The sequence below is a fragment of the Neopelma chrysocephalum genome, unplaced genomic scaffold (assembly GCF_003984885.1).
Source record: "Neopelma chrysocephalum unplaced genomic scaffold, ASM398488v2 Primary Assembly neopelma1_22, whole genome shotgun sequence".
Lineage (NCBI taxonomy): Eukaryota > Metazoa > Chordata > Aves > Passeriformes > Pipridae > Neopelma > Neopelma chrysocephalum.
Window position 1 is genome coordinate 5,259,737 of NW_020897689.1, and position 15,116 is coordinate 5,274,852.

The 15,116-nt window shown below is 38.1% G+C and overlaps 1 protein-coding gene across 5 annotated transcripts in view; it reads left to right on the forward strand.

The window, feature by feature from the left end:
- The first annotated feature begins 279 nt into the window (after nt 1–279).
- The window catches only part of ZNF704 (zinc finger protein 704), a 128,227-nt gene continuing 113,390 nt past the window's right edge, over nt 280–15,116 (forward strand). For all 5 annotated transcript variants that reach the window (XM_027688391.1, XM_027688467.1, XM_027688212.1 and 2 more), the window contains exon 1: nt 280–527. In XM_027688391.1, the coding sequence (XP_027544192.1) occupies nt 301–527 (227 nt within the window). In that variant the 5' untranslated portion in view covers nt 280–300. The remainder of the gene's footprint in view (nt 528–15,116) is intronic.

Below are 15,116 nucleotides of genomic sequence, written 5' to 3' on the forward strand. Positions count from 1 at the left end.
CCAACATTCTAATTCAAATACTGATTCAAATACCTTTTTCATTTAACATTGAGAGGTAAATGACTGCTTTATCAAATGGGCTAGAGTTGCTTGTTTTCCTGGGTAGTCTTCAGCACTGTTGAGAAATTAATGACAGTGTCTGAATTTATGAAGGGCAAACAAATGGTATTCACTAATTCAGAGAACTAATTAGAAATAAATGCCTGTGGGTATTGGGTTCCCCCCCTTACATTTTAGGAGAATTAGAGGAAAATTTAATAATTGCTTTCAATTTTTCAGGCAGCCAACATCAAGCGTGAAATGACCTTCCCTGCATTTCAACAGGAGGATGTAAAAAGTGACATCAGTCAAAAACTGCCAGACCAACAGTTTCTCCTGTTTACCGCAAAGGAGGAAGATTTAAAAACAGCAGAGACCAAAAAACTAAATAGAGCTCATGAGTATGAAAAGGAAAACACTCGTTCTGTTTGTCTTCTGGAACAGAAGCGCAAGGTTGTTTCTTCAAATATTGATGTGCCTCCAGCAAGGTAAGAAGAGTTGGAGTTTTTTTTACTGTGTTTTCTTTTAAGCTTTTTTCCCTTTTATCTGTGGCTTTTTTTTTAATGGGATATTAGATGCAAGTTTTGTAAATAGCACTACGAACTGCTAAGACTAGTATTTGGGCCCAGGCAGTCCTAAGTCACTCACAACTCCCCTGTTTGAGAAATCTGCTAGAAAATTAAAGACATTAGTAGCAGAAACTGAGACCATGTGCAGAGTAGGACTTTGTATTTCTTTTTTAATGTTTTTGCTTTTAGAACCTGCTGTAGCTGAGGTAATTGCAGAAGAGGATGTATCTTAAGAGGAAGAGGTTGTTGACCCAGCATCACCCTGAGAAGTAATGTTCTACATTAGACACAGAAACATCTTACCTGCTAGCAATTTATTTTTTAAAATATTTTTACTGTCATCCTTGCAAGCGCTTTATACTCATGGGAATGTGCAGTGCATAGTGAGCATGTGGTATCTTATGTTCTGTTATATCCCTGTACGGATATACAACTGGGTCATAATGTGGTCTAGGAAATGGATTCATAGAAAACTGTGGTGAGGAAAGACAAGTGCAGGGAAATCAAATTTATGCAAAGGGGGGATTTGGGGATTTTGGTATTGCTTTTTAATTCCTTGAGGATCTGTTGTAAATGCACATACATGTTTGTGTCTTCAGCATTTGCATCTGTGGATTACACTCAATTTATAGTGAATTATTTTGAAAAAAATAATTTTTCTTCAATCTGAGCCTGACATATATCACAGCAAGAAATTCAAGGTATATTTATCTGAGTTTTTTTCTTCCTCATATTTAAGTAGAACAGTAATAAGAGAGAAGGATAATCTGGAGAAACTGAGAATTTAATACTGGCTAGTGATTTAAAGTGAAGGCCCTTCAGAAATACAGAGTCTAGAACCTTGAACTTCTCAGAAAGACGTTACTGCTTTCAAAGAGAAAGGGAATGACTCCTCTAGGAAATGCTGAACATTAATATAAAAGAAGCATATCCAGTGATGCTGAACAGAGTCTTTTCTATCATTGGTGAAAAACTGACAATAAATTGGATAATCTGCGTTGCAAGATGACAAGTGCTGCTTCTTTTTTTTGTTCATGATTTCATGTTGGCATCAGTCTGTCTACAAAGACTTTTTCTTAACCTGCCTGCTAGTTTAACTTACACGTAATATTCAGGGAAAGGCTTTTTGAGTTTATAGTGCCACTTAAAAAATTTGTAGTCAAAATGAATGCTTAGTTGTTTTTCGGTTTGTTGGCTTTCTAAAAAACAACATAAACCAGCAGGTTCTGCCATATCATCCAGAACAGGATGACTGTTGTTTTCCTCTGGATCTCATAGATGACACTTGTGAAAAACCCAGAGTTCATGAGCATTTTGACAAGATTTTTCCCCCATAAAAATCTAGTGAAAAGCTATGCAATTAGGATACTTATCTGAGATTTTCCCCATTAATCAACCCCATAATGTCTGAGTGCCCTTCTCATTCATCCTGTGTGTCTCAAAGCAAATAGGATCACCAGAAAATGTAGGTCAAGAGGGACCTCAGGAAGTCACCCAGGCCAACCTCCTACTCAAACCATATGTTAGCATTTCCATTTAACAGTTCAGACAGATAAAGTACAAGATTTAAGTGTATTGTTGTGTGACTTCATGCAGATAATCCACTTGAAGTAGTAGTCGATCTCCCATTTTCCATAGCTGCAAGATCATCCTTCCTTGGAGGGATGGATATTTTTCCCCGAATGAGATGGAAAAGAGAATGAATAAATATCTTTAATGCCTTCTTAAGGCTAATTGTGACACCAGTTGTGAGCACAAGCTACTTTAGATGATAGGATATAAGTTCATTTGCAAAGGTGTCTTCTAAAGTTGTTCTTTGTTTCTGTATTTTGTTGGGAGCAGAAAAATTACCCTATTACGTTGTTGCATGTTTTCAGACATCCAGATTGAGCTCCAGAATTAGCAGAATTAGAGAATGAAATAGAAAACAAATTTAGAGTCTAAATTCAATAGCATAATAAACATTTTGGTCATTCTTGCTACATTTTTGTAGGCAAGGTCAAGTTTTGCTTTTAATCTGAGGTGAGTTATTGAGCCATTTGTCCGTAACAGACAGGAAGAACACTTAAACCTTTGCTTGGAGATCTTCCTAAATATTTGTTGTTGTAATGAAGGAAGTGCTCAATTTCTCTTCCTATGCAGCACAGTTTGATCTCTAAATCATATTCTCCAAGAAAAGTCCATGCATTTGAAATTCTCTTGCGTCCTTCCTTCCACTCTTCTGTGTAGGCCTGTGCTGACAGAGTTGTGTGTTCCTCAGAGGTGAATTCCTGCTCCCTTTGCCACCTGGCAGGAGTTGTTGGATTGACTGTCCTCTCCTCTGATGGGAACATCCATCTACCTTTGCAGATTGGTCACACCCAGTTGTGGAAGATCATCTTGAATTAATCAGATGATGTTTAAAAAGGCGTGGGAAAAATAAGGGCTTTAATATGGTCTTCAGTTTCTTACTGCTACATACAACCTCTTTACAAAAAAAATTCAGCTATTATTTTGATATAGGAAAATGCTATAGAAATGAAGCTTGCTATTTATTTTGTTTTAAAACCCTAGTGGAGCTGAGGAGATTACTCTTTCACTTCTTATGCTGAAGTAGAGGGTAACATTAAATTTTACAGTATCCCACTAAACCCAAGACAATATTTAAGTGATTTTGAGACAGAAGTTTACCAAACTGCAGATTTCTTATTAACATGGGCATATGAGTATCTCCAGGAGAGCTCTGAAAAAGTATTTGCAGAAATAGCTGGTAAGAGCATGGATAAACATGCTTCATTTTGACCACAAAATGAAGCAAAGTCCATCCCTTCTTATCTGTTTTTAAGGATATCAGTGAATAAGAATGGAAATCTTTGTGAGGCACTGTATCTAAAATAACAGTTCAGAAAACACCAGCATAATAAATGTTTGTTTGAGACATTCAGTTGCCAAGCTTTCATTATTGCTTATAGACTCTGAAATTTTAGAAATGTGACAATATCTTAGCTCAGTCCTTGTGTTTTAGGTGAATGGTAGTCAGGTGTTATGAAAATACAGGAGGTGGAACTGTAGAGCAGGTGGCACATGTTCTACATGTTCTACATGTGCCACATCAGTCTGATGTGCACATCCAGGAGAATAGAAAAACCAATGGAAACAAAGGACTCTTTGGAGTTTTGGCTTTTAATGATATCTGGAGAGAAAGGGTAGATCCATACTATTTAATACCTCAATAGTTATGCACTTACCTGGAGCCTGGCAGGTGTGGATTCAGGTTCTTCTGCTGTTGTATTTGGAAGAAGTACCTGAACTGGAGTTTCTGCTGCACAAAGGAGATCGTGACGTATTCAGGGTGCTTCATAGGGCAACTGTTTAATGTAAGAGTGTCAGGCTAAGTGCAGCAGACCTGAAATAAATATATTATTGCATGCAGAAGAATTTTAAGATTGAAATTAAATTACATTTTTAAGTTCATTATTTATATTTTCTGTTTCATCTTGCAAAAATACTGTTGACCTTTCTCTCTATGTTAGGTGGTCTCCTGGAAGTATCTTTTAGATTAAAACAGGAGGAGACTATGACTTTTTCTTAATGATTTTTTCTTAATGATTTTTATGTTTGGAACGCAAAAATGAAATGACAGGTTAACGGCATTAAGTCTTTCCCTTTTCATATTTCTTCATTTGGTCATTTTGAACAAAATTTATATGAGCTAAATAGCTTTCCTACTTCTGAAACTCTTGAGTAAATGAATTGATATAATAAGGAAGTTTGAATTCCTTACTTTCCCTTTAAAGTGTAAATTTATTGGTAGTTTTGATGCATAAAGGACTGCAGTCTTGGAGAAAGCAGTCTGACCACTCAACTGTGAACTGCAATTATTTCTGAGAATTGAGATGTTATCTGTAGAACAGAGGAAAATATGCTTTAGGTTGACCTCCAGTTCAAACAGGAGCGATCAAACACAACCAGATGCATGGATCTGGATAGTGAAAGGTCATTTTGTAAAGAGATGGTGTCACCGAGGGACTAATCACCTGGTCTGATGGGCAGAAACAAGCCCAGGTCCACCAGTGTTTCAGGCAGCTACATCTGTAGAGGTCGGATATAATCAGAGATGATGTCCGCAGTAGGCAGTGGTGTGGAAGTTAACAGAGCCTTCTTGCTTATTTGTATTTTCACCGGTTGCTTGCCATCACGCAGACCTAGTTCCAAAGAAGGTCAAAAAGAAAGATGTGAAAAAGCCTCGACTGCTGGTACAGGGGATGTGAGCGTGTGAGTAGGGACCCAGTGCAGGCCAAGTACACAGGGAACGACTTCTGCATCTTGGAGGAATAAAGATGGAAGAGTGAGCAATGGAGAACAAGGGATGAAGTTACCTTTTTTAAAGTAAAATGTGGGAATAAATGTCTGGAAATGGTGATGGGGTTAAAGGACCCTTAAGACAGAAGTGTTTTGATGAGTGGTATTTGGAAACCTTTCAAAACTTAAATGCATTAGTGTCATAAGTGGTGTCCTTTGGGTGTCCCAGAAGGAACTAGGCAGGCGTCACTTCTATCCTTCTGATGGGTGGGAATGTTTGAATAGTTTTGCTTTTGTTAACCTTTTGCTAGATGACATAAAAATATTGTGACATTTGTATTACCATATCACATCATTCTTCTTTTCCCCAGTCCTAGTGTACTCTGTTGTCCCTGAAAAAAAGAATAAAAGATAAGCTTTCTAACTACCTTTTTCTACATTTTTTATGCTCTTAAAGGACAAGCCAATGCTAAACCTCAGCTGCTTAAGCACTTCCTTATATAGTGTTAAAATAATTATTGTGCTTAAAACCTAGTTTTTGTGCTCTTCTGGTTCACTGTTACTAAGAAGTGACATTTGCCATGACAATATATTGGATTTTGCTATCTTCAGTTGCTTCTATATTAAAAAAGCTGCTCAATTACTGCAAAAATAATTTTTATCCATGTACCTATATTTTATCTACTAATTAGTTTATAATTTAATGAAGAATATGTGAAATAATTGAAATAAATTTCTCTAGGAATTCTCTCTGACATCACCTCTTTAGATCTTCTAGAATAGCTACAGAAAGTTGGGGCAAAATGAATTGCAGCCATGTTTTCTGACCATCATTATAAAGAAACAGTACAGACAGTGATGTATTTTCATCCCTAAATTATTTTCTTGCCTGGTCTCTCCAGGAACATAGCTCTGGGCAGCCATTTGATTAGAGAGTGTGTTGTTGATCCGTAAGGCCTGCTGGGCATGACTGATTATGCATCATGCATTCCAGTGGAAACATTTGCATATTTTCTTAGCCAAAAATCTCCAGGAGCCTGACTCCAAGATCAAAAGCAGTATCTGCTTAACTATGATAACCTCACTAGGAGGACTTCCCAATCTACTTGCAGAGGGAAGAGCCTGATGATCAAGTTGTGCTTTTCTGTTTATCCAGAGGTGGTGTTTTTTCAGAGATTGTCTTCTATTATTCTTCTCCATCTGTTTTAGTTCAGCTGGGGGAGCTCCTTTCCTATATCTCTCACAATTTTTGCAGAGAGGATTGATGGGGCAACTTCAGAGGGCATCAACTATTTGTTGGCTGCTGAGGCTTTTCATCCAGTGAAACTGGATGAAAACAAGAGGCCGAGAAACCGAGCTGTGCTTCAGCTTTACTGACTGTAACTCTGTGAGCTTCTGCGTTCTCTAGTTTTCCTGCTAGCCCAAAAGCACCTCATTGAGATGTGAGGTTTTCTTCAAGTTTTTTCACCATCCTATAGGCTGGGTGCTCCTGTTGCTTAGATTTCATTTTCTCTACGTCCCTGATAGTTAGAAACTTTGATTGTTTGATTGTTTTTCTGTAATGAAAATTACTCACAGAGTCATTCCCATATTTCAGGGCTTCTGTAAAAGTGCTGAGAGTTGGCAATACCATACATTTGAAAGCAGCTTCTCCAAATACCCACACCACCTAATTATTCAAGTAGTAAATTGTTGCTTTGTTTTGATAGACTTCTTTAGTTAAGTATGTGTGCAGCTTCACTGAATTTCACCCAAGCAGTCATTAGAGCTTGATTATGTTTAATATTGATGGTAAACTGCCATCATGGTCTGCTACAAAAAGGAGTGTTGCCTTCTAGGATCTTAGTGGGAAAAAGAGTCTTATCCAAAGAACAAACAGAGAACCAGTCTGTTAGCACATTTTGAAACAAAAACCTATTTTTTGATGCTGTTTTCTTTGCATCCTAGAAGGACTGTATACATCCTTTTAACTCTAGATGCCTTTCATCTGACTGCAGCAAAAGCAGTGTAGCGGAAACTTCATTGAAAACCATAGATTAAAGTGCAAATAAAAATTCTGCAGGTAGTTACTGCAGAGCCAAACCATAGCTCCAGAAGTCACCTTGCTTATTTTACTGGAAGGCCATCTTCCAGTTTACTTGCCTGGTTGTCCATAGTATTTGTTGCTATGATAGCTGAACCATCTTCTCATGATGTTGAGAGAGATGACAGCATTCCTGACAGCTTGCAAACTGTTGGAAACTCACCTTTCAAGTGGTGAGATGGATCAAGTCTTAAGAGTGCTGGGGAACATAGTAAGGCTGTCCCATTCTAAGGTGGCTGACTACTGGGATGGTTGAGCTTGTGTTTCATAACTGAGTGATACAGACTCAGGAATTACCATTCAGAAGTCCCCACTGCCAGAGAGCCACAGCAACATGTTGGATAGGATTGTTTGTTGAAAAAGATGTAACATTCTCAGCTGTAGAAAAATTTACTCCGAAATTGTGCATAATCTGTCTTTGGTTTTCAGTGGACTTTTGTCAGTTCCCCCATTTCTCTCCTTTGTGTTATGCTGTGTGCAGATCCAGGAGTTTCTAGATATCTCATACTTGACTGTGTTACTGACATCCCCATGATATTCAGTCAGTTACAGCTACAGTTACAGTTACAGCAGTCTGTGACTAGCACAATTTATTTTTTCCCCACTTGCCTTGGATACTCTGGCTGGCCTATCCATCAGGATTTTGCCAACACAGTATACTTGTTAAAGTGTAAATTTTGGATTAGTTAATGTTACTCTTGAGGTATTTTTTCCCAGTAATGTTAATAGAAGCAGGAATGGGAAACTCATTAATAAAGCAAAGTGCTTTTGCTGTTCTGTACTTGTAATGTTGCATTTCATAGTGATTCTCACACAATTTGGTATAATGGCAACTATGTGTGATTGTAGTCTTTGAGCCTGGTTTATTGTACTTGGTCCTGTGAGATCAGGACGTGATGTAAAAGTGATAGACCTAACAAGAATACAGATGAAGCTTTCTTCTCATGAAATAGTGGCTGTTTGGTGGGGCTTTTTGTAGCACCTGGTCATCACACAGACCTCTTAGTTCATTGTTCCCAGGTTTCTGTAGTATTAATGCTAGAGGAGGGAACTTCTAACACCACCTGGTGACTTCAGCCGTATGGATTTCTGGCCAGTGTTAGTGTCCATCTTTTTAACTGTAGACGTGCTACCCAGTGAAAAATAAAATGTGTGAAAATTTGATTGTGCAATTAAGTGTGGTAATGCTAAGTTGCTCTACTTCCTGACATTGGAATCTCTATTATTTTAGGTAATTATTATTTTCAAAAGAAGGCTTTGCTTGTGCATGTATACATATATACATGTAAATAAGTTTCCCATTTCTCTAGGAAATCCCATATTCAAAGCACTGCTGAGAAAGATCTGTCTTCATCTATTGAAGTGCAACTACTTCTTTTTAAAATCTTCTTCCACTGGTAGCCAAGACAAAGGGCTACATAATCTTATCTGTGTGATGGAAGTTGCCAACAGACAATGATCTCATTTCCAAGCAAATTTCAATGAAATCCTCTAAAGTGGCACAGAAGAAAAATGTGTCCCTAATCTGCAGCAACCATTAGACTCTGGTTCGTGAAGAGCTGCATTCAGTCAGCACTGCTGCTCTATCTTTTAGCCATTGATGTGAATGCATAGCTTGTTCTCAGCTCTTCAGTTCCCTTAAAAAATTGAGTGTAATTTCAAAACACTCTTCAACAGCAGGCAATATTCAATAAGAGTAATTTCTTTGTGGTTTGTGTTAGCTGTGGCACAAAAAAAATTTCTCTTGAAATGCCATCTGTGCTGAGAAAAAGAAAAAAGTCAGTGGGTCTGTGGTTTGTAACTTGTGTATCTGTGAAACATGCAAGAATGGGCCACCGTATATGTGGTTACACAGAATACCCACATCATAGCTGTGTTCATAGCTATGATTTTATTTAAATGCTATAAAACTAAAATATTCTAGTTTATGCAGTGGTATTCGATGTTACATCACTGAGGTCAGCAAGATACGAAACCTGCCTTTCTGCGAGAAGTTGTATCGCTGACTATTATTTGTAAAATATTTTTAGAAGTTTTTCTCTTAATTTCTTTAGTGTCATCTGCATGAAAACATTAATTTTACAGATTTTGAAAAAAGGAGGTAGAAAGCGTGGCTTTTCTCCATGTATAATAATATGCTTGTGTTAGGGCGAGTTGTAAGTGTTTTGTTTGTATCCCTAAGAGAACTACACTACTATGAAACTCATATAACCCTATTTTTTTCTTGTGGTATGTAAGCTGTATAACTGGTTTCTATAGATGAAAGGCTATTTTAAGGTGTCATTTATATCTAATGAGACATATTTTCTCATCTCTAGTATATGGTGATTTATATGCATCAGATACCTGTTTTGCCTATTACTGCTTCAGTTTTTGTGACAATAGGAGGATTGTCAGAAAATGGAACACTTACCACTTTGAAATAACAATATCTAGATTAGAATATGTACGTAAATTATACGTTTATTTCTAAAGGGTTATTTTTATTTAAAGCAGAACCACATCTTCTTGTGGATTTACTGATCTGCATGGTTTAATATAAGCTATGACTCTTCCCTGTCCCTGATCATTTTGGGAAAAAGGTGGAACAGAAGTGTTGCTAGATACGTAATGTCTGCATGAAGCCTCTTCAAGTTTTGGTCATTTGCTAGTCTTTAAAAAAACCCAAACAACTGTGATTTTGTTACTGAAGCAGCACTTGGTAACATGGTACCGCTTATGTAGGGCATATGAGTTGCAGCATGGCTTTTGTTCCCTGTGGAAAGCCTAGTTCCACCTGGATGAACAGTTGCTTTTTGGAAGTTAGCAAGAGTTAAGCTGATTATAGTTTTCTCAAGCCAACAATAAAAACCAGTTTTTGTCATTCTTGTATGCTAGTTGAGCTCAATATATAAAGAGCTTTGCAGTTTTGCATAGGTCTGTATTTTAAATTCTACCACAAGAATTCCTGCAGGTGATCTGATACTGTATCTGACAAGTGACCTCGGGCCATTTGTGCTTGGTACCCAGTGAACAAAAGCGAGGTAGTAGCATCTTCAGAGGACAAGGAGGAAGCTGTGTGTAAAATATGAAGTTCTGCTGTTAGTTGTCCCGGCAGAGAAAGCACATCCCAAAGTACCTTGCTCTTCCATCCATAGAGTAAAAAATGAAATGAGACATTTTACTAAAAATAACATTCCCAGGCAAATGTATCTTTACACTTTGCATAGAACCAATGTTTAGAAATATTTGTTCGTTCTCATTTTAGGATAAAACATTCTCTCTTAGTGGCTATGTATGTGAAATGGTTTGTTTGATAACCACATCTTCAAAATAACCTTCTTGGGGAACTGAGCGAAAAGTATAGAACAGCATTGTCAAAATACAGTAGCAGAGTGTTTTCCATCCTTCTCTCCAGGAGTCTGCCAGAACCCCCTGGGACACCTGAACTGTGTTAATCCTAATTGTCCTCTGCAGTGTCAACACTGGCACACTGCACAGAGGCTGCTACTGTGTTGACACCTGTATTTTTTTATAGTATCAGCAGTATTCCAGATGGTAAATGGATTCAATAGCCAATTGATGCTTTTAAAAATTTTTCCTTATATTGTAAGTTGTTGTACCTGTTGCTCTTATTTGCTCCTACTTTAATTTGATTTGTTACTCAAAACTTAATGTCATGCCTGTTTGTTTGAGGAAGAACAAAGGGTGATATTTCCACCAGTAGACGTGCTGTCGTTATTGTCAGCTTTACAGTGAAATTAAGCCTGTGTTTGGGTAATGCTTTCTCCAGGAAAACCTCCATTAAAATACTTGGTAGTTTTTTACTTAATTTTGTACATGAAGGACATTCATCCTATACTGTGTTCCCAAACTTGTGCTCCCTGGTATGTCTTCCTGCTTTCCCCCTTCACCTTAATTTGAATGATCTCTGTGTATGTCCAATTAGTTCCTCCCTTTAAGCTGAGGCAGGCAGTGAAATGAGCTGTTTAAAAGGGTATTTAGTACTTTGCTATACACACACACATAGTGCCACATACTGCACTGTGCACCTGATGGCTTGGTGTGAGGGGATTCATCACCTGGCTGGGTGAGGAGGGAAAAGATGATGGGTTGATGTCACTTCCTGGTAAGTCTGTGCTGATGATTTAGAAAGAATATTTTGGCTGCTGTTTCCTAGCTTGTTAACTCCTGAGAACTGTGTCCTGAAGTCATGGACCCATGTCAGTGTCCTCTTGGACTAAATGATTTGTCCTCCTCTCTCCACATACCAAGGCTATTAGGATGGAGCATGCTCATGGTATCTCTTGCTTCTCACTGTTGCTTAATTTATTTTACATAATGGTAGTTGATTTTATAGGGTGCACTGGGCCCTTGGCTCCAAGATTACAGATGAGTAGTTCTCGCAGTAAGTGCAGAGTAACTATTAAATAATATGTTTATGGATGTATGCATACATATATATATATAAGTGGAGGGTAAGCATGTGTTTGGTGACATACTTGTGCCCTCATCTGTTATGTCTTGAGAAATGTCTTGCTGATATTTAACCTTTATAAACTAGTGTTTCTACTTCTACCTAGCTAGAGTACTTTTGAGTCAGAGGAATAATAACAGCAACAGTTAAATTCTAATTGATGCTGAAAGCCCTGTAAAATATGTCTTATAAAAAGGCTTGTGGTTACACTGGTTTGTATTTTGTGGTATATATTTTATGATGATGTTGACAGAAATTTAAAGTATTACAAAGGAAGATGCGTGAGTCTTCTCTCGCTAATCTCGGAAGGAATTTGGTGCAGAGTAATGCACATTTTTGTCATTTTATTGTGTTCTGATATGAGTAAGAAGCTTGGAGAGAAAATCTACATTGAATGTGTAATACGGGTCTTACTCAGCTAGATATGCATTACACTTATAATAAATCCTTAACAATAAAGCAGTGCAAAACCAAGCTTTCACATCTTAATTTAAGACATAATAAACATGGCTTGTATTGGTCCTACAGATAGAAGCTTTGAATTACATTATGCAGCAAATGTTCTTAGTTATCTTTGGTTGTTTGTTTTTTTTTTTCCCTTGGGATTTTTTTTTTTTGGCGACCTGTTGTGCCAACATCCAGACTGTTCACAGTGTTGCGTTTGCCTGTCATTATTATGGCAGAGGAATATGAGAGGCAGCAATCTGCGGTGGGAAGTTGGATTTATGAGCCAGGGAAAAATATAGTTGCTGTTAAAGAAACCATGGGGGCTCAGTAGATGTCCCACCTACCAGTGCTGCCCAGCACAGCCATGGCTTCCCTCTGTGGGACAAGGATTGAGGTCTCAGCAGTTGCTGCCCCTCAGAGTCATGGTTGCAGCTCAGCCTCCACAGAAGTAGATGTTGGCCTCCTTTCACCGGTGAAATCCCCCTGAGATGGAGGGGACTGCTTGAGTACAACTGAGGAGACCCTGGCTCCTAGGCAGTTTTTATTGTATATGCCTGGTAAAATACAATCCTCATAAAGGAACTTCACTTACTCACAGTACTTCAGCACCATCAGTGTCTTTTAAAGTGCTGCTGGCTTTGTTGATATTTGCCTCTCACTGGTCCTAGAAGTATGGCTTACTTCTTTGCTATCAAATATATCAGAAACAGGAAATATGAAAGATAAAATCTTTAGTCAGACTTCAAAACTGAAAACAAACTCTTCCTCTGTTCATCCCTATATCAGAGGGCAAATACTAAGCCATTCTGTGTGTTTCTGCCTTTCTTACCTACTTTTTGAGATCCCTGGTGGCCTAGTGGTTAGCGTGCAGGACTTTCACTGCTGCGACCACGGGTTCAAATCCCGGTCTCCTGGCCTGATGGAGGTCGTTAGCCCTGTGTGGCCATCCATCTATGAGAAGGACACTCTAAACAAACCTACGTCCTGAGGACCTCACTGCCATTGTCCAAGCTTGCTTGGCCCCGGCAGATGAACCTTAGGATTAAAGGGTGGGCTCAGTTCAGCGCAGGCTGTGTCTCACCTAAAAAATCCATTGCGCAGGCTGGAAAGGTAAAAGACCTTTCCCCAAATCTTCGCTCGCGAAGATGGGCCATTACCTACTTTTTAAACTTAAAACTTGTCTGAGCTAAATGTATCCCTTGATGTCATGAGAACTTAAAAAGCATCTGGCCTAGAGTGCTCTCCTGCTTTGTAAAATCTGTTGACTCACTGTGCTCTACAACCTCCCACCTATCACTGTGTATTCTCTTCCTCCCGCTTGTTCTCCCCAAGTTCCTTCTGTGGGTATACCTCTTCTCTAGCCATCCCTTAAGAACACCAGCAACTCTCCAAACTTGCCTTCTTTCGGATACTTTATATTTTTCATAGTTAGACTTCTAAAATATTCCCTTCAGTTTCAGTGAGGAAAATATTTTTCTTCCTCTCCAAAGGATATACCTCAAATCTCCTCATGCTTATGTGATGTATTCTATAAACAGTGTGTGGGATAAATGGTATTGTGCTGAATTCAGGAATTACATGGTTCTCATATTATACATTGAGTGTATTTGTGTGCCTGGAAAATATCCAGGTAACCTTTGCCTGCCCCACCACATTGCAAAGGAAGGCTCCCAGGAGCTGTTCAAGCTCATGGAGGGAAGGAAGTAGCTGGGAAAAAGCAAATCTGGCTAACTACATACATGAACCTAGTTGTCATTTTTTCACTACTGTTTTTGTGAAATTATCAACATTTGTTATATAAGCTGATTATACCCAATTTTTGTTCGGGGGAAAACAGTGAACAACAGACTGAAGTTCAAAATTTGCTTTGGTTGGTGGGAAGTGTGTTCAGGTATGTGAGCTAGCCAAAATTAACAGACTTTAATAAGCAAGGGCAGATGTGTATACGTGCTAGGATATGTTTCTACAGAACTCTAAATCACCAACAGGATAATTAAAATTTGCTGTGTAATACTTGTGGTGAGGCCACAAACAACATACACATTAGTTTCTTTATGTAAGCAGTGAGGGACAAATTGTTTCCAATGTCTGTAAACAGTACAACATAAAGAAAACACTAGACTTTGAAGAAGCTTATCTTTCTAACTACAAACAAATAGAACAAAAAAAAACAAACTAAAAATGCCAAACAAAATACCCCAAACCAAGCCCTACAAGCCAAGTGAAAGACAGACAACAAAAACCCTGGAGAAGAACCATTATGAACAGATGGATAATTTCCTCTGTTCCCAAACTAGTTTTGTCAGTATATACTGCTAAGTCTAATGAGTTGGTTTTTGTTCATGCTATGCTTAAACCCAAAATGTGCATAGTTATCTCTAGACCATTACAGGAGCCCTCCATTCTGCCTGTTCTGCACAAACCTGAGTGGGTATCTGTTATGGAAATTACATTTTACAGGGTTAACAGTACCTCCGTTCCTCCCAGCACATGAAACCAGGCCCTTTTTTAGGCTCTTGGAAAATATTGTTTGTTACCTAGTAGGGCAGCTACCTCTGGAGGACGAGGACTGGAGATGGAGTGAGTAATGCCAAGGTGTACATGCACTGGACTGCTCTTGCTGTCATGAAGCAAATTCGCTCTGCTTTCATACATCTTCCGTAGTTGATTTTGATGAAAACAAGGTCTGACCTAACTTGCAGTACCTAACTTGCAGAGAAAGGTTGTGGAATTTATAAAAGATATTACAGAAATGTAAGTGCTGATTGGTAAAGATTTTCCTTGAAACATATGTGTATATGTACATAGAATAAATTCTTCATGTCAGAGTTCATCCTGATGGGAAAATCGATATGCTGTCATTACCTCAGAGCCTTGCCTTGCATATAGAGAGAATTGCTGTTGTTTTAATGGAAAATATTTAAACAGATTTTAACAACCTTAAACTCATACCATGTTCTGTTTAAAAAATATGCTGAGTACTATTCCAAACTCTTATCTTTTAGGGTATGCATGACTGCATGTTTTATTTCTGGTGTATTGCCAGATTTCCTGTATCATCATCTATGCCAAGTAATTGCTCATTTATTATACTGGTAGTTTAAATACTGTTGCCTCAGAGACATGTTTAAAAGATATGATAGATAATGGCATAATATGATTTATAGCATTGGAATATTAAAAACACAGGTGGAAGGTCCTCCATGGGTCATATAGGTCTTGCACAATCAGTTGTATTTAC